Source organism: Glandiceps talaboti, chromosome 18 (assembly GCF_964340395.1).
Source record: "Glandiceps talaboti chromosome 18, keGlaTala1.1, whole genome shotgun sequence".
Classification (NCBI taxonomy): Eukaryota; Metazoa; Hemichordata; class Enteropneusta; family Spengelidae; genus Glandiceps; species Glandiceps talaboti.
In genome coordinates, this window is record NC_135566.1 from 2,200,570 (window position 1) to 2,219,776 (window position 19,207).

General features: G+C 34.4%; 3 protein-coding genes across 4 annotated transcripts in view; 2 read left to right on the top strand and 1 right to left on the bottom strand.

Annotated features, from left to right (window-relative positions):
• Nucleotides 1-8,657, bottom strand: part of LOC144448774 (uncharacterized) — a 31,445-nt gene extending 22,788 nt beyond the window's left edge. For both annotated transcript variants that reach the window (XM_078139052.1, XM_078139051.1), the window contains exons 1-2: nt 8,492-8,657; nt 4,240-4,342 (exon numbers count right to left, since the gene is read on the bottom strand). In XM_078139052.1, coding sequence (XP_077995178.1) covers nt 4,240-4,342; nt 8,492-8,590 — 202 coding nt within the window. In that variant the 5' untranslated portion in view covers nt 8,591-8,657. The remainder of the gene's footprint in view (nt 1-4,239; nt 4,343-8,491) is intronic.
• A 2,403-nt stretch (nt 8,658-11,060) lies between these two features.
• LOC144449411 (translocon-associated protein subunit delta-like) lies at nt 11,061-14,839 on the top strand. Its single transcript, XM_078139939.1, has 6 exons — nt 11,061-11,125; nt 11,775-11,896; nt 12,565-12,642; nt 13,465-13,551; nt 14,220-14,285; nt 14,655-14,839. Exons 1-6 carry the CDS (start codon nt 11,065-11,067, stop codon nt 14,757-14,759), a joined length of 519 nt encoding a protein of 172 aa, XP_077996065.1. The 5' UTR covers nt 11,061-11,064; the 3' UTR covers nt 14,760-14,839.
• A 342-nt stretch (nt 14,840-15,181) lies between these two features.
• Nucleotides 15,182-19,207, top strand: part of LOC144448875 (small G protein signaling modulator 1-like) — a 64,250-nt gene continuing 60,224 nt past the window's right edge. The window contains exons 1-2 of the mRNA XM_078139211.1: nt 15,182-15,206; nt 17,263-17,306. Of these exons, the coding sequence (XP_077995337.1) occupies nt 15,182-15,206; nt 17,263-17,306 (69 nt within the window). The remainder of the gene's footprint in view (nt 15,207-17,262; nt 17,307-19,207) is intronic.

Sequence of the window (19,207 nt, forward strand, 5' to 3'; positions counted from 1 at the left end):
AGTTGAGGGTCAAAATAGGACAAGAAGGTTGACTTATTCTCAGCACCTGCAATAGCATTTTACCTCATAGTTGAGGGTCAAAATAGGACAAGAAGGTTGACTTATTTTCAGTACCTGTAATAGCATTTTACCTCATGCTGGAGGGTCAATATAGAAAAAGAGGGTCGACTTATTTGGTTTGGTTAATTTGTTATTCAATTTTGTCACCAGGAAGTTGTTCTTTTAATAATAATAAAGCTAGTATTTCAATGGTTAGGTTTTTTAGTGATTCTGTTTCATTGTTTATTTCTGCACCAATCAGATCGTGTCGTGTGTTGAGTTTTGCTTTTACTAGTGTCTCTCTTAAGTTTTTGATTTGTTTGTATGCAACAATGAGTTTATTTGATGGAGGAGATCTTCAGATTCAAAGTCAACAGATAGTACATGTAAAAGAGAGATCTTGAAATTCAATGAAGGACAGTATTAGACTAGACTACCTTCAGATTTTAAGTTATTAATGTTTATATACAGACTTCAACCAATGTCAATAAATGACACATTGTAAGTAAAGAAGCAATCCAGTTAATCAGAAAGATGGAACTGTTTCCAATCAAGGTTTGATATATTTTTCAAATATTTAAAAAAAAAATATAAAAAGTTACTACTACATATGCAAACTTTGGTTTAATTACACTGTCATGTCTATTACTGATATATTATTCTTAAAATAAAACCACGATAGTGACACCATAATAGTGATACCCTGATAGTGATACCATACACTAGCCAAGGCAGGAACCTTGAATATCTGCGCCTGACGTATTGGTTTCAGATGTTCTGGTAAACAATATTATCAAGTCCGCCAGATAGCCAAGTCTCTATTTATTTTGTATACAAGGTTACCAATATTGCCATTTATAATTTGCACTCATACCATAATCTTTTCTGCTTTATGTTAGTGCAGAGACTTGTCTTGGTGTAATTATCATCTTAAGAAGCTCTCTGCACCAAGCTTCATGAGGCAGTAACACAAAGACAAGTCTCTGGGCCAAGTGTTTGTCTGCAAGATATCATACTGATATAATTAACCAGATAACCTGTGTATTTGTACAACATTGGCCATATCATTTCACAAGGCTGTGTCACATCAAAATTAAGAGTTCATGTTCTACTCAAATGGAAACACTATATAAGTATATTCCATAGACGCAGCCTACAGTCTCACTCTCAGTTGAATTTAAGTACTTTGGAATTCTGTCTAGAATTTTGTACAAAATTCTATCTACTTTTTGTACAAAATTCCAGGTTTTTTAAACAAAATTTTGTCTAGTTTTTGTACAAAATTCTGTCTAGTTTTTGTACAAAATTCCAGGTTTTTTAAACAAAATTTTGTCTAGTTTTTGTACAAAATTCTGTCTAGTTTTTGTACAAAATTCTGTCTAGTTTTTGTACAAAATTCTGTCTAGTTTTTGAACAAAATTCTATCTAGTTTTTGTACAAAATTCTGTCTAGTTTTTGTACAAAATTCTGTCTAGTTTTTGGACAAAATTCTGTCTAGTTTTTGGACAAAATTCTGTCTAGTTTTTGTACAAAATTCTGGGGTTTTTTGAACAAAATTCTGTCTAGTTTTTGTACAAAAAATTGTATGGAGTCAGATTTTGCCATAAAATTACCAAATAATTACCTGCAAATCAGTCATGTCACTTAGAATGTGAAATCACCCACTAAGAGAATATCTAAATAAGCATTATAACTATAAATTAGTTTGGGAACACACAGTTTAATAGGCCAATTGATATTCTTGTTTCAAATTACAGTGTATTTATATCAACAGTTCCATTAGGCTACATCTGATTAGCCATATGACAAGGTACACATGTATATGTACAGTATTTCCTCAATATTGGCTATAATCTAACAGTGACAACGTATATACATGTACATTGTATATAATGTGAAATTGATAACATACCAATATAGCGAGGTCATCACTAGGTACACACATATGTACGTCAACAATAACAAAGTCCAGAGGCCGATAGGAAAATAACTGTTATTATGATAAATTCATGACTTTGAAAAAAAATATTTGCTACAAAATTGTTCAAGTTTAAACACACATACTTATGATAAGATCAATATAGGTATACAACAACACTTGATAGTAATGTTGGCATAGAAATAGAATGGAGGTGGTTAAAACAAAACTATGTCGTCTAGGGAGACAATCTCAGGCCGAGTTAAACATATTTAAACTGGGGTTCCCCTACTTCTTCATATACAGGCACTATAACAATAAAACTCAACACACTTGAATATCTGTTTACACACTGGTAATTCCATGTATTATATAATTTTATATTAAATAACAGACAAACTGTCCATACTAATCCTTCAAATACACAATACTTTTTATGACAATGTACTTTGCAATGTGTCAAAGAGTAAATTTTGGGCTTTGGGATGTGAATATTGTAACTTGTGATAGATTTTTTTTCAAAGATTACAGTATTTCGACATTTTTTCATAAAAAATGTAAAGATCTTTACTTTCAGGTGTCATATAAAATGTTGTAGTCATAGTTCATGAAACTGAAGTAAAAAAAAGGAAGTAAAAGTCGTTCACTTAAATTCATGTCACTCATGTCATTCAACAATGATGTCAAAGTTGCTCTGTATGAAAATAGGGTAAGTGGCAGGGGAGGGTGTAATGTCAAAGTTGCTACACACATCCGGGTATGTTATGCATGAGATCTTGCTGTTCACAAGATCATGAGACTTTTAAATATCGTCAAAATTGACCGTTACATTATAATTTTTGTGCACCATCGTGTGCTTGAACCTGTAGTGCAAGAAGTCTACAATCTGTAGTTCGGAAAACAAGGTAAAATCAATTTTGGCGTCAAAATGTGCAGGGTCAAAACTTTTTACAATATAGAAGTAAAGATTGTAACCTTATTTATACTTTGACTTTTTATACAGTAGGGTTTCTATTCCAAAATTATGGTTATTTAAAAAACTGTGAAGAACTGACCCTGTTTCTGTTTCATGCTGAGGCACTTCCTACCAAAACAAGAAATATTTCTGCACTGATATGTTCCCAAGATATCATATTTATAGACTGTAGATAAGTACATTATATAGTATGGGTAATTCTAATCGTAACTTGACACAAAATATATCACATAGAGTTATTTTGGAATTTGAGAATGTTAGAAGTACACAGAAGAGATTTAGTGGTCAGACTACCCCCACAGACTTAGTCTGGATGCCAATGTGGTATCGAGATCTTAAGGTTCGATGAAGTACAGTACTAGACTACCAAAGACTTGGCTAGCTGGCTCATTAGACTACAATGCTATGCTATGGTAGTATCATTGTCAAGCCAGACAGCTACATGTATTCTCTAGGCTATGGTCACATAGACTAACAGACACATCGATAGATGGATTAATTGTCAAACATACAGACATATGGACAGACAGATATACAGACAGAAGGGGCTGACAGATAGCAAGAGACTTTTATATTCCTGTAGACTACCATGGGTGGTTAAAAGGCTGACCAACACAAGTTAATTGTGAGGGTGGGGTGGGAAGGGGGGTGGGGGTTGGGGGTTGGAGGTGTTTGCAAGATACTACACTGACAATGGAGGGTTCAAGTTGCTAAGATAGATAACAAACTAAAACTATTGTTGTTCTATGTGGTAGATTTCACAAGTTGGTGATAACAGTGCTTTTCTTGTGTGGATATAATCACACCATTATCAAGATACTGTAAACACTGGAAATCCTAAAAATGTACACTACAAGATCAGGGAAGTCATTAGAAACGTCACCTTACTGTGAGTTTAAAGCTAACATACAAGATCAGGGAAGTCATCAGAAATGTCACCCTACTGCGAGTTTAAAGCTAACATACAAGATCAGGGAAGTCATCAGAAATGTCACCCTACTGTGAGTTTAAAGCTAACATACAAGATCAGGGAAGTCATCAGAAATGTCACCCTACTGTGAGTTTAAAGCTAACATACAAGATCAGGGAAGTCATCAGAAATGTCACCCTACTGTGAGTTTTAAGCTAACATACAAGATCAGGGAAGTCATCAGAAATGTCACCCAACTGTGAGTCAAGTCGATAGCTTACATCAAGATGTTTAATGGGTACCACAATAGTTTTAGCTTGTATCTATCTCAGAAAGTCAAAATCTCAAATGCTGCTGTCCTATATTAACAGTATATTTCAATAATTCTATACTCACATGGTATGATATCTTTGTATCTATTTTTCTTCATATTAATGTCTGTCTCACCAGCTCGGCTAGGCTTTTGTCGTCTATATTTCAAAGAGTTTTGCTTGAGAAGCTGTAGGATGAAGACATAAAATATAATTAAATGTAGTGAAAAATTGACACAAATAACACCAATGGTATTGTAGCACAACATATACTTTACACTAATTTATTTCTGAACAATGACCAAAGCGTGCAGTCTTTGACCAAAAATAATATTTCCACACTTAAATGACAAAAATCAAATTTGATCACATCATCTTGCATTGATTAACTTAACATCATTTAACAGCTTATATATAACATATCACAACAATAGTTTCAGTTTGTGTCTATCTTAGAAGACCGAAACCTTGTTTGTCACTGTTGTATTTAGCAAACCTATTTGGTCATTGTTGATCTCAGAAAAGATAAAACAGTAAACAAATTATCAATGCACAAATAATCAGCATACTTCTTATTATTAACATTTATCATTTGCATATTTATTTTTGTCTGTGATAATCCTGTTAAGCGGATATTTGCAAAGTCTGTTGTACCCTAGATAAATAAAATAAACAAAATATCTCTTAGTCTGGATGCCAACGTGGTATCCAATCATCTCTAACCTCATCTGGTCAAACTGACTCAATCATGAACCAAAAGAGATCTTAAGATTCGATGAAGGATATACTAGTAACTAGACTAAATATGTCTTTACTCACTGCAAGAATTTTTCGGAGACAACAATGATATAATGGTGAATGAAGTCCTTATCATATAATTAAGCAACACATGAGACATATTGTATCAATTTGTGTTTTTCATTTTGTATTTGATAAAATTCAGTTCTCTGCCATAAATGTTAAAAGTTATTACAATTACTTTGTTTGGCTTTTAAATGTTTTCAGATCATCATTTTTACATATCATCATTTTTTATTTTAAATTATAAATATTTCACAAAAGTCAGACCATAAATGGTAATTGTTATTGCAAAAATTACTTTTTGTCAAAAAAATGTGTGTATGAAACATTTTTAAACTAACAATTCATACTGTAGTAACTGTTCCATTTTCTATTTTGATTGCATGACATAACATAAATTTCAGTTCTCTGCATGTAGAAAAGACTGTCATTCCACTGTTTACATACTGGAATTGCTGTCATGCATTTTCCGTCATTTGGGTTGTCATTCGTTTTAGGGTCACCCAATAAATGATATTTTATCATTGCAGTAATTCCATAGTTGTATGAATTTGAAATGTTTTAAATTTCAACCTCCTACACAAAGTTTGTTTTGTCTGCATATGCCACGTAACATAGACAGTTACAAGTTAATAGTCAACAGAAACAGAAACTAGAAAAGTGAATAAATCACGTAACATTCTGTCATACAGAAATAACTATAAATCATATCATAATGGATACATGAACCATAACACTATAAATACTTCCAAAGTAACATCTGTGAGTTTGGGTAGAACAGGTTGAAATGAAAGAATACCTGCTACCACTGACCAGCATGTAGCTTTTACTAAGGGTTGTACATGTTACTCAAAATACTCAATTTTTAGACAAATTAGTTACTTTGCTGATACCTATATTTCATGCAAGACATCTGGTGTTATCAACTGAAGATTAACTGTTGTTTGTTTTAATCTCAGACTTAGCCTGACAGCAGAGAGCTGGTCTGGTTGTACCTCCTAGCCCTCGTATTCTCAGTTTTGAGGATGTAATCATTACAAGCAGAGAATATGAGGGCTAGGAGGTACGACCAGCTAATGATGTATCAGTCTAAAATTGGCTATCTCTGACTGAGCACAATGAATGATTTAGGGAGAACCCACAACAAACTTTTCTGTCCAGTCTCTGTGGTAACATAATTTGCTCATTATTCTCTGAAAAGTAAATCTTGCTAGAAATAGAAAGGATTATTAAGGAGATAACGCCTATATTTTGACAAAAGAATAAACTACACAGAGTTAATTCCATTTACACTCAGCTCACTCAACATAATTCAATTTAGACATATTCCTTGAAATGTATGCATTCCACTTGTTTGACTAGGTGACTGAAAGAGACACATGACTTTAAAAGAGCAGTTAATCATCAAAATGTTAATTATTAGGGGAATGGCAAGACAAAAATCCCCCACAAGACTGAATTTTAGCTAGATCAGCCAAAGCCAAGACTAAACAATGCTGAGGTGATGAACACAATGATCAAGTACAGGGACCTAAAATAGACCTACCAAGTCTAGTCCAAAGATCACTGATTATTTGTTTTAGACTTGTAAATTACTGTGATTAATCTCTGTATGGTCAAATAGTGATCTTTATCATTGCCTAAATTATTGAAGTTCAAATATCAAATGCATGGAATATTATCAGTAGGTGTGCTATTTTCAGGGACATTACATTCCTCAGAGAAAACTACCATTCCTGGCTATTCAAGAATACAACACAGTACATGTAATACCAACATCACATCTATTGTGTTATCAAATAGGTGCAGGCAAATGTACCAGGAAATAAATATGAACAAATTTAAAACTCTGCCCCCTACAGACTTGGATCTTTGATTTTATTTACTATAGAAAAATAGCACTATGCACTATAATTCATGTCCACAGTATTAAAAGTTTAATATGATTATGTGCAAAGTAATAAATGAAAAATAATGCTTGATATTCAGAATGTAAATAACAAAAGACTGCACTGTTATGTAAATATGAACTTGTTTTGAATTCTTGAATGTGACAGAACCAACTGGTCTGGGAGTGCCTTGTTTAAACTACTGGAGTACAAACAAGTAGGTTTGTTAAGATCAGAAGTTGATACAATGTATCTGTCTTTGTTGCAATTGACATTATTATGCAATCACTAGTTTGCTAGGTCATTAATTATTCATTTCTAGGCCTTGATTGATGATGCAGAGTAGAATAATTCCATTAAATCCATCCAAATGACATAAATACATGAATGTATATTTTTATGAGATGTTGCAAAACAAGAATATATTGTCAATCAAAATGTATAGATTACACTCTGCCTAATGCCCACATGCTTACTTCCTGTAAACATGGAATACTTCATATATCATCTTATTGTTGGTAGACATAATGCCAGATGTAATCTAGTTAATTCAACATTAAATAAATGCTGAATCACAACACACTCATTATATATATATTGCCTACGATAACATTTTCATTTAGTGTTTTTTTTTTCAGTCAGGCATTGTAAAATGAGATGGATGTGTAGATGACATGTTGACAAGTCACATTGACAGATTGTTGTTCTCTGAATAAAACACTGGTGCGTGTATCAATTTAGAATTCCCCGGAGTGATTGTTTGCATTATTTAAAAAAAGTTCATGGTTTTATTTTCAGGTTAACAGTAGTAATATTTCATTATGTGAATGGATAACAAAGTGATTGAAACTGACATTATTTTTAAGATACTGTAAGTGTAAATGTAATGTTGTTTACACTATTTGGAAGTTAACACCAGTAAAATACAGGGAAGTGGTGTCTCTCTTTACTTCCTGAAAGTCTGTGGGTGAGCTAAAAATAATAATTGGTATATATATTCTTTCTCATACTATTTAGTATTTGGAAACTGGTGTTTCAGTATGTAGGATATCACGCAATGCACCATGCACACATTAAAACTCAGTACACGAACACTATTAGATTTTCCCAGTAACATTACATGTGTCACTTCCGGTACTTGAATTCCAAAAAAAGGGGTGCGTTGACCAATTATAACAGGGGAGGTCACGAAGTGCATCAAATTTTGGCAAGCATGCACGCCATAACGTAACATTTCAACGATCGTATACTAGAATATTTCAACATTAATTGCAAAATCCAAAGAAAACAACTTCGAAAAATTATTATGGTGTCGATTCCAAACATGCAATATAGTATACGTTTATACACAGTACAACTGTCTGCGAAGAACAGATCATTGTAACTTGGATTCTTGGAACAGATTTTTTTTTTTTAAAAAGATAAAAATAAAAATGAAGAGTTTGTAACTTTTCTTTGGTAAAAATAATACAGATGATAAGGGTATTTGATACATAGACATACCAAACTACAGTTATACCAACACCTTCCTACTCGGAGAAGACGGTATAAACATGCACGTTCGTTACATTAGTAACAATGGTACGATAGACAGCAGTCGTACAAAGGAAAGGCAACATACGAGGACCACAGAAACACATATTTTACCTGGAAATCTGCATTGAAAACATCATCACCTGCCTTGAACCTTTCCCGCATTTCCCTAACACTTGCCACAAAAGCTTCTAAATGCTCTTTCATGCTCATTTTGATGACGAAAACGCCCAGTCTCACTTAGGAATCATACCAGGAAGTACTGACAGTGTCAGCCATGATAATTGGTCTCCCTAAGCAAGAGAACAAAAAGTTTGGACGAACCACCTAAGTTGGTGGCTATAAACTTTCATTGTATGGGATTGTGTGCCCCGGCCGATTGTGCACACTATTTAATTACAAAACATGGTCATTTAATATTTGAAACAATAGAATCATGATTACTGACAGCTTCAGCTTGATGTCCCATTTGTCCGATTGATTAAAAACTTCCTCTCGGTACACAAAGTGATGTTTCGACCTTCTTATTATTTTTATAAGATATAAGAATTTATGATATTTCTATAATTTTTCTTATAATGCAGGTTCTTCTTTCTAAATTTCATTACTTTCTTTTTGGTTACTTCAAGTTCAATTTTCAGTCAAGTTATCGATGCTTCACGTAGTTATGTGACACTGTACATATCTGACAACAGACTTGACTGGGTTCGAAATAAATCGGGACATTACTGTATGTCATGCATATGGTCGTTGTTTGGAGGCGAGTAATTTTAATTAATTGATTTTATTTTATTTATTTTCTAAAGCGCCTTTTCTATTCATTAATATTCAAAAGCACTGTACATACAAAAGATTTAAAAGTATTAAGTAAAACAATCAAACAAATAGAGATGAAACAACAAACTGGTTACAATAATTATAAAAAGGCTAAAATGACAACAGGTAATACATGTTTTACTTGTATTACATGTTTTACTTGTAATCATGTACGCGAAGGGTTTATTTCAAAGAAAGAACTTTTCAGAACATTGGTTATTGGTTTGCGATAAGTGAAGTTTGAACTTTTGATCGAGTGTCACAGAAGCAATTTTACATCTTCATAATTACACACTGTTATTGTCTTGTGACGATTTAGATTGAAGAAATGTTTTGATGACTTGAGGTTCGAACACTGAACTCTCAGCTGCCCAAATTGAAATAATGTTTGCATTTCACGAATAGCATTTGGATTCAATCTCATTATTAATAGATCACCAGTGTCAAACATTACTTATTACAGACCAGCTGGAAGAACAATAACACTCGATTACAATTTATAATAATAATAATATAAATGATAATAATAATGTTGGTTTTATATAGCGCTTCCCCACTCTGTGCTCAAAGCACTTACCCTGGCACGGATCTATAGTGGCACAACGGCCCTTTATACTTCAACTCCATGGGAAGCATACAATCCATTACAGCCTTTATAAGCGTATAGGATTTCTGTATAGGATTAAATCCGAATTATACAACTGGGTTGACTGAGGCACAGTCGTGGTTCAAATCTTACCAAAGGACATTAGCCACTTAGAACAAAACGGCAGCAATGGGGATCGAACCTGCTACCTGTAGATTCCCAACCCGGCCACCCTAACCATTCACCCGTCATGACTCCACAACCTGCACAGAAGCTGCATATTCCAAGCCGGCCACTCTAACCATTTGCCCATCATGACCCCATAATTCATCAAATATTATTTAAATATTTATTCATATTCATATTTATTAGTCTTTTTTTATTTCTTTTTTAATATTGCAAAAGAACACACAAAAGATAGTAAAGTATACTAGACAAACAAGTAAGGATTGGCACAACTTTCTGACAATAAGTCACATACAAATTGCACTGCAAGAGGAAAATTAAATACCGATAATAAATACTAAGGGGAGAACCATTTGATTTCGCGGGGGGGGGGCAGAAGGGTTTTGGGAGAAAAAACATTGTCGGCAGGTGAAAGTGAAAAAGTGATGTGCAAAAAAATTGGTACTGAGAATTTTTTTTTTGCATTGCTTCTGTATAAAAGCCCATTGTGGCTTTCATACTCTTGTGACTTTCAAGAAATATGTAAAAAAAAAAAAAAAAGAAAAAAAAAGAAGAAGATGGTTTTATGTATTGAATAGTTATCAATTTTTTAGTATTAAATCATTTTGTTCTGTGGGCAGAACACCATGTACCAAATTATGAAATAGAACATGTGATGTTTACATGAAAGTTTCAATTTTGATGTGTCTCAAGTAATTTTGGAAATCGGTCCAAAATAACTTAATAACGTTAACTTTACATTGCCAACACTGAAATGTTCTATTTCATAGTATTAGGAGGTCGACGACAACGAGTGTGAACCAATAGCAAAGCTAATAGATATGGAGACTGTGTCGAAATCTGACATTTCTTTATATTAAGATAAATAATAGATTTCTGTAACTTTTCAGTTATTTCCATGTTTTTGTATTTTTGCAATTCAGAGGCTTCGTACCATTCTTGTTTTCTCTTAAAAAAAAAGACGATATATTTACATTAGCGAAACTATCACATAGCTTGCGACTCGCGTCTTGGTTCTGCTGTTGGTCTAGACTAGAGCCTCAATAGAAAGCTTGGTGGCGCTGTTTCGTCACGTGACATGCCTCTTTCTCTTGCAAACATGGCTGCCACGTATGCTGTTCTGTGTTGTGTACTGTTGTTTGTACCCGTTTCTGTGCTAGGTATGTTCATTTTCATTTACTTTAATGTGAAGTATAGTTAGATGTGGGGCTTTTAAAGGCTTCCCGAAAGTTTCATGCGATCACGTTGTTGTGATCATGATAAATTATAGCCCAACTGGTGCCATTGGCCATCTCAGATCGATCAGCTGTTTCATTTCCTCAGTTGCATGTGTACAAGCCAGCTGTGGGTACTAATGGAGGTAGAGGGTCCCGGTATTCGCCGTATTAAACACAAAAAATGACCGATATGATATCATGGTATTGTAAGGGGTACACATTTCAGTTGTAGGATTGTTTAGTGCATAATCATTGTCGCATATTGATGATAGACATTGAATTTGAATTGTAAAAGTTCATCGAAGGACTTTGCACCCACATGACTTCCGGGCACAACACGCAAAGTAGGCAGGATATACGCTATGGAGCTGTATAGAACGATTTAGCCGGGATGCCATGTCACAGTCCCTCTATCACATAGATAGAGAGACTGTAGCCATGGTAACCATAGCAAATGAAATTGCAGATTTAGATAATATGATTGTGACCTTTTGTTACATGTGATGAAACAGACAATATGGTAAGCCATGCATTGGAAGTACAATGTACAAAACAAGACAGTGTCCTGATAACAAACTTCTCTGTCTTTCAGGTGAATCATGCACATCACCACAGGTGGTAAATGACAGGGTATATACCACAGAAGAAGCCTTTACTTCATCTGAAACAGCATTTGTTGTAGAATTTTCTTTGAACTGTAAGAATGGTGCCAAAGTAAGAATTTGTCATTTTACCAATCTAGTTTCTAAACCTTATTTCACTTGAGATACTTAGCTTGTCTGTGACTTTCATTACAATTACTCAAACATCATAAAGTTTGTTGGTGACCAGATTTAGGTCACTACTTTGTAAGGTGTCACCAGACAGGAGGCCATTATACAATGTAATATGGAGATAGCAAAATATAAGTTAGTGTCTTCATTCCTGAATTTGATTGAGTCATGACTCTCGGTTAGAATGAAAGATTTGTAGTTGTATACACTCCTGCTACTTGTTATTTATGGGTATCTTAAAACACCAACAATAAAATATCTTTCGTTCTAGATTCAGAGTATGTAGAGCAAATAATGAACAGCCTAAATATTTTTGATTGAAAGCAAGGCTACAAATCTGACTAACATTATGTCTGCCATAAATTATTTGATTTCTTGATGTATCTCATTCTCACTGTAACTTTGAAGAGAGGACAACCTCATCTACTTATCTTTTAGTAATTCATACTTTGTTTTGTTTCATTTGTAATGGGGTATGTATAAAGGAAGTGTTGTGTTTATTTGCTTAAAATTACAGAAAGTAAATTATAGAGAGACATTATGTGTACCAGTATTTTATGATTCGACCGTAATTGTTCATAAATCATGTTGTTTGAATCTTTCTGACAGAATTTATTCCTTCATGCTGACATCAATGGTAAACAACTGCCAGTGTCTAAAGCAGTAGATGGATCCAATGAATATCAGGTACTTATCTCAGATCAACACTGATTAGCAGTGGTCCCTACCAATCAACACTGGTTAGCAGTGGTCCCTACCACCAACACTGGATAGCAGTGGTCCCTACCACCAACACTGGATAGCAGTGGTCCCTACCACCAACACTGGTTAGCAGTGGTCCATATCACCAACACTGGATAGCAGTGGTCCCTACCACCAACACAGAGTGGCAGTGGTCCCTACCACCAACACTGGATAGCAGTGGTCCCTACCACCAACACAGTGGCAGTGGTCCCTTCCACCAACACTGGTTAGCAGTGGTCCCTACCACCAACACTAGATAGCAGTGGTCCCTACCACCAACACAGAGTGGCAGTGGTCCCTACCACCAACACTGGTTAGCAGTGGTCCCTACCACCAACACTAGATAGCAGTGGTCCCTGCCACCAACACTAGATAGCAGTGGTCCCTACCACCAACACAGAGTGGCAGTGGTCCCTACCACCAACACTAGATAGCAGTGGTCCCTGCCACCAACCCATAAATGTAACCTGAACCTTAAATGACCCCCTCAGTCATGTTGCGTACATACATCATAAACTCACTTGACAATATGTATATTGCAGTAAGCATTAGTGCTCAGTTTACTTCTATGAACACAGACAATATTTTTGTGAAGGTTTGGGTTTGATTTGGGGAGTAAAACTTACTTGCCACCAACATGAATCTTGTGTCCAGTCCATTTATATATTTATTATACAAAAATGTATAGTTTTGTGGAATGTTTCTTAAAGTGAAAGATGAAGGTTTCCTATAATTTTGACTTATTATTGTCTATGTACTTTTTAGGTCAGTTGGACAGATGATCACAAAACATCATCAGGACAATACACTATTAATTTCTATGATGAAGATGGTTACAGTGCTCTCAGAAAGGTACACCTTGTTTTCTTAAAATTACACACAGACGCACATACACACAGACACATATATACACACACAGACATACATGCACAGACACACATATATAGACACACACATACATACATACATACATACACACACACACACACACACACATGCCCACCCTCACACACATACATACATACATACATACATACATACATACATACATACATACATACATACATACATACATACATACATACATACACACATGCCCACTCTTCCACACACACATATAGTCGCAACTTAGTAGTGATCATGATAATGAGGAAGGTTCCATTTAGGATGACCAAGTTTGTTAATGAATAAAGATATGCTGGTATTGCTCTAAAAAGTACAAATAGAAATGGCACAAGGTTGCAAATGAAGTGCTAACTGACCCTCCATGATGCAACCGAATTTCACATCCAAAAATACACACTATTTGCCTACCTCTTTAGATAGGACTTGCATCACATATAATGAATAAAAATAAGACATAGAGCTGTCAAAGGTGTTGTTTATCCAAGGATGATGACAAGCTGATAGTATGTAATATATACACTTGAAAAAGAGTAAGTTATGGTGAAACTATACGCTGTATGACAGTACAGTTGATAGTTGTTGTCTTGATGAATATTTTCTGTTTTCATTATCAGGCTCAGAGAAGTGGAGAAGATGCCACCAATGTCAAACCACTTTTTGATATAAAATTCACACATAAGGTAAGATGAACATATAATACAAATTGTCACGTCAGTGCAGTAAGGTCATATCTGCCTATACAATTGCATAGCAGATATGACAACTGCACTGACATGACAAAATAAGAACTAGTGTGGGTTAAGTTTTCAGGAAGTTTGTTTTCTTACCTATCTAGATTTTCAACAGCCGTAATTTCTTTGGAAATACATTGTTAAAAGTATAAAAATACTATTTTATTTAATTCATGGGTGATGTGTTTTGTTTCTCATCAAAATAGTGGATGGATGAATTAATGAAAGGAAGAATGAATGAATGCACTTAGTTACAAGTATTGTTACAAACAACATTCAGGAATTTGTACTAAATTTGTCTTTATCTTTCATATGCAGGGTGTATCATCTGGACCGTACGTATCAACTGAAGTGATTGCAACCGTGGCTGGATTTTTAGTATGGTACCTTGCTTACAATGCAAAGAGTAAGATCCAAGCGTGATGTCATCAATATATGCAAGATTATCCGTCTTTCACTGTGTTGTCGTTTTGATTTTTAAGCCTTAGTTTCAAATAAATTCTTTGAACCTAAATCAAGTTTACTTTGCCTTCATTAGACTAATGGTATGCATGTGTGTGTGTTGTGCTATGATATATTTTGAATGTTACTTCTCCCGAGATTATGGTAAGCTGTAAAGTCACATACCAAGGAAAAGTGCATCGTCGTAAACCACAGCCTGTTACTTTGCAGTGTCGCGGAAGAAATAACAGCTCTGGTTTGCGAGAATGGGAAATGTGTAATGATGCAAATCTTTTATACTATACAGTAATTGAGTATAAATCAGCTTTACCTTCTATACTCAGAAATTGTAAGTTTAAACATAGATCCTGGAGTACAAGAGTACATAATATACAACCAGCATAATGGTCAGAGGAAATATAGAAGGCAGTCAATCTTGATGCATATTCAACAGCTTTCCAAATCTCGGGAACAGAATTTGAACTATAGTATAGGTTTTTTCTGTTTTGTTATACAAATACAAATTATTAGTACATGTACACAACAATGAGCCTGGCAAAACCAATTAATCCTAAAACTGATGTGTTCAATATTGTACAAAATGCAATGAGAATTCGATTTTATGTATATACAACTTTAGGATCAGTCAATGGGAATGTTTGGTCAACTTTGGTAAGGATCCCAAATCTGGTAACTTCAACTGTTGTCTGGTTCATATAATCATCTACCTGGCCCCAATGGAGTGTCCATGCCAGTGGAGTTTCAAACAGGATAGCAGCAGCTGGCGTGAGGTTCTGAAACAATATCATTGACTTTAATTAACCATTATTTACAGTCTTTTCATTAAAGTAGCCATATGGATGAGAATTTGGTATTTATTTTGGATTTTTATTTGATAAAACAGCTTCACTATGTTTTTCTACTTGAAAAAAATAATGCGAAAGAACATATACCAAGTCCATGTTCATAACTCAATACATTGCAAGAAGATGCAAAAAGTGTAAAAAGTTTGTTATTGTACGTACAATAACAAACATTTACACATTGTTTAATGTTTTGCCTTTATTGAGATGTGTCATATTCTATCGGAAGAACATCCAAGGTCTAGCAGATAGACTAAGATAGTAGTAGAATGACATTTTAATCACTTTTGTATTGTGAATCCAATTACACACAACGATTTTTGTTCCCGTTTTATTTTCTTTCTTTGTACTTCACAATTTTGTTGGACCAATCAGACAACATTTCGTCCAATTTTCTTGACAATCAGCGAAGACAACCAGACAGACAGACAGAGAAAAAGAGTTAAGGGTTTTTCGTTCAACATTTTTCGTCCAAATTTCACTAAAAATTCCTCGTTTACCGCCCTCTACGTTCATATTTGTAACAACGCGTCTTTTGTTTCTCAGCAATCCTCTACGTGACGTGAGAGGATGCACGTCACCAGATATTCTAATACTGTAAATACAATATCCTATCTCTTTATCTCTATATACCATCGTCGTAAACAACAACGATTTTACGGCACCGCCCAAGACGCACCGCCAAAAGTTGATGCGTCTATAATTCCGGAAGAAATAACAGCTCTGGTTTGCGAGACAGCTGCAATAATTGTAGAGTTTTGCTGCGGTTTTGAGGTTTTTTTCGTCTGTTTTGGTGACTTTTTAAGGTTTAGTGTTTCACCCGTTAGGTGCGGGTTTGCGAGAATGATTATCGAATCTTTTCAATATGCCTGTAACGGTAAAGATAACTAAAACTTTATTAAATCTGGGACTCGAGAGATCGGCATTATTGACCGAACATGTTATCAGTTGTTGGATAAAAATCTATCAAGATAACAGATCTTTCAAAAAGTTACCGAACTGTTAACGATTCATTTTAAGATAACCATTTCCTTAAAAAATGTCGGACTTGATTTATTTATAGTGATGTCGATGATGCAATAATAGTAGCGTTAGTTTTGATTTTGAGTTTTCCACCTGTTTTTGAGCTTTTCAAAAACAGCAACAAACAACTAAAAATAAAAAAGTTAACATGATAAGTTATGCTACAATTAATTATTGTTGCAGCTAGATGTGTGATATGAGCAATAGTCAGTGAGGTTATATCAGCATAGCTCTAGTGCAATAACTAGACCATACGAGATATTTTAGCTGATCAAAATATTGATCAAATTTGACAATCATACGTCAATTTTACATGTAAGACCGAAGTGTGCAGCAGCTTTACAGTAGTGGTGAAAGGATGCTACCATACCCATTGTAACTAATAGAATCGCCTACATATACAAGTGAAAACCGGAAATTTGAGCGCTTTTGCATACATAATTAATTGCTCCGCTATTCATCACCAACATGGCGACCGTCAGCGGTGAGTGAAGTCGATAAAATTATGTTTTAAAAAATTGTAGCCTCTACAGAATTGCTCGGTACTTTGTGTGTAAAAAAGGCGAATATACTAGGAATGTTTTCTTCAACTCTTACAGATGACGAGTTGCGGCAAAAGCTGCTGCGGACCGTTAAAAAAGAGGTAAGTGGAACGGTATGCCCATACATGTTTACAAGTGCGCTTGCCCAGACTACGTACGTACGTACATGGATGGATTAGCTAGGGTTCTGTCGGGCTTCCGATTTCTCGAACAATATTATAAGTAAATTCATCTCCTGCACCTCTACGGTACGTCAGTGTTGCATCAAAATGAACGGGAATATAAGAACGGAACGCAGTTAGATCAGATTTCACCCTATCCCATACCTTCCCCCCGTTCATTCATAAGAAATGTTTTGACAGACACCTCGACGTGACTCCGAATGGGTCCATTTGCACAGTAGGAGCTAGGAGTTCTTGTGCACACAGACCACCGTTATATTGAAAACCATCTTCAAGAGCATTGATACAGTTGGAAAAGTGGTATATTCCCAATTGTAATGTGTAATGACGTTGACACCTTGTACGTCATTGAGGTGTGAACATGATGACTTCTCATAAAAGAACCCATATAACAGTGTAGGTCGCTCACCTAGGTCCTCCTATCCCCTGTAATACTAATAGTTAATACTGCATTCAATATAATATTTCAGTGAATTCGAAAATTTTGATTTTTTTCCTCTTTGAATACAAAAGTGGATGTGCCAAGCGGCTTTCATTAATTCGATTTACATTTATTTAAACCAAATAAATTCTATGTGTGTAGTGATAGGTTTATTTGTAGTCTTACTCAGGATGACTGGGCCAAATTTTTGTTGTTTGTTTGTTTGTTTGTTTGTTTGTTTGTTTGTTTGTCATAGCTGACTATGACAGGTTTAAATTTGTACTTTGTGTCATGTGTGAGTTGCCACTCAAACCAGTACAATAGTCATTTGAAGGATAAATCAATGCTGTTCTTAATATAATATAATATATAATATAATATAATATAATATAATATAATATAATATAATATAATATAACATGACTGAGTGTTAATAAAATTAAAAAACCCCAATAATTTTATAAATATGTAAAAACAAGTGCATTTATAATATTATATCTACAATATTATTGTTGTTCCAAAAAGATTTAACACCCCTCCTTTACCCAACCACCATTTCTTTTTACAAAAATGTCATGAGATAATATGATGGAAAACAAAATTTTTACAAATCAAAAACAAATAGAGAATTTTAGAAAAGCACGTTAAAAGTTATTCTATTGAATTTCGTTTATTTTCAAGACATTCTTAAATCTTTGCTTGTTGTGTGGATTGTTTATTAAATTGTTTGTCAAATACAACTGTTTTTTGGTTCTGATGATCATATTATAGTGTACATTTCCTTGACCTTCCCCATGTAATAGAAGGCCTTTTACCTTTTAGTGTGATCAAATATCTAAGTGATATGATGTATGATTTAATGGACATTACTTGTAGAACATTACAGTTGATAGCCATTAGTAGACCAATGTAGTAGAATGGACATTACTTGTAAAACATTACAGTTGATAGCCATTAGTAGACCAATGTAGTAGAATGGACATTACTTGTAAAACATTACAGTTGATAGCCATTAGTAGACCAATGTAGTAGAATGGACATTACTTGTAAAACATTACAGTTGATAGCCATTAGTAGACCAATGTAGTAGAATGGACATTACCTGTAAAACATTACAGTTGATAGCCATTAGTAGACCAATGTAGTAGAATGGACATTACCTGTAAAACATTACAGTTGATAGCCATTAGTAGACCAATGTAGTAGAATGGACATTACCTGTATAACATTACAGTTGATAGCCATTAGTAGACCAATGTAGTAGAATGGACATTACTTGTAAAACATTACAGTTGATAGCCATTAGTAGACCAATGTAGTAGAATGGACATTACTTGTATAACATTACAGTTGATAGCCATTAGTAGACCAATGTAGTAGAATGGACATTACTTGTATA

Coding starts and splice junctions, on each gene's coding strand:
- LOC144449411 (XM_078139939.1), top strand. CDS start 11,065: ATGGCTGCCACGTATGCTGTTCTGTGTTGTGTACTGTTGTTTGTACCC. Junction 12,643..13,464: donor ATGGATCCAATGAATATCAG/GTACTTATCTCA, acceptor TGTACTTTTTAG/GTCAGTTGGACAGATGATCA. Junction 14,286..14,654: donor ATATAAAATTCACACATAAG/GTAAGATGAACA, acceptor TTTCATATGCAG/GGTGTATCATCTGGACCGTA.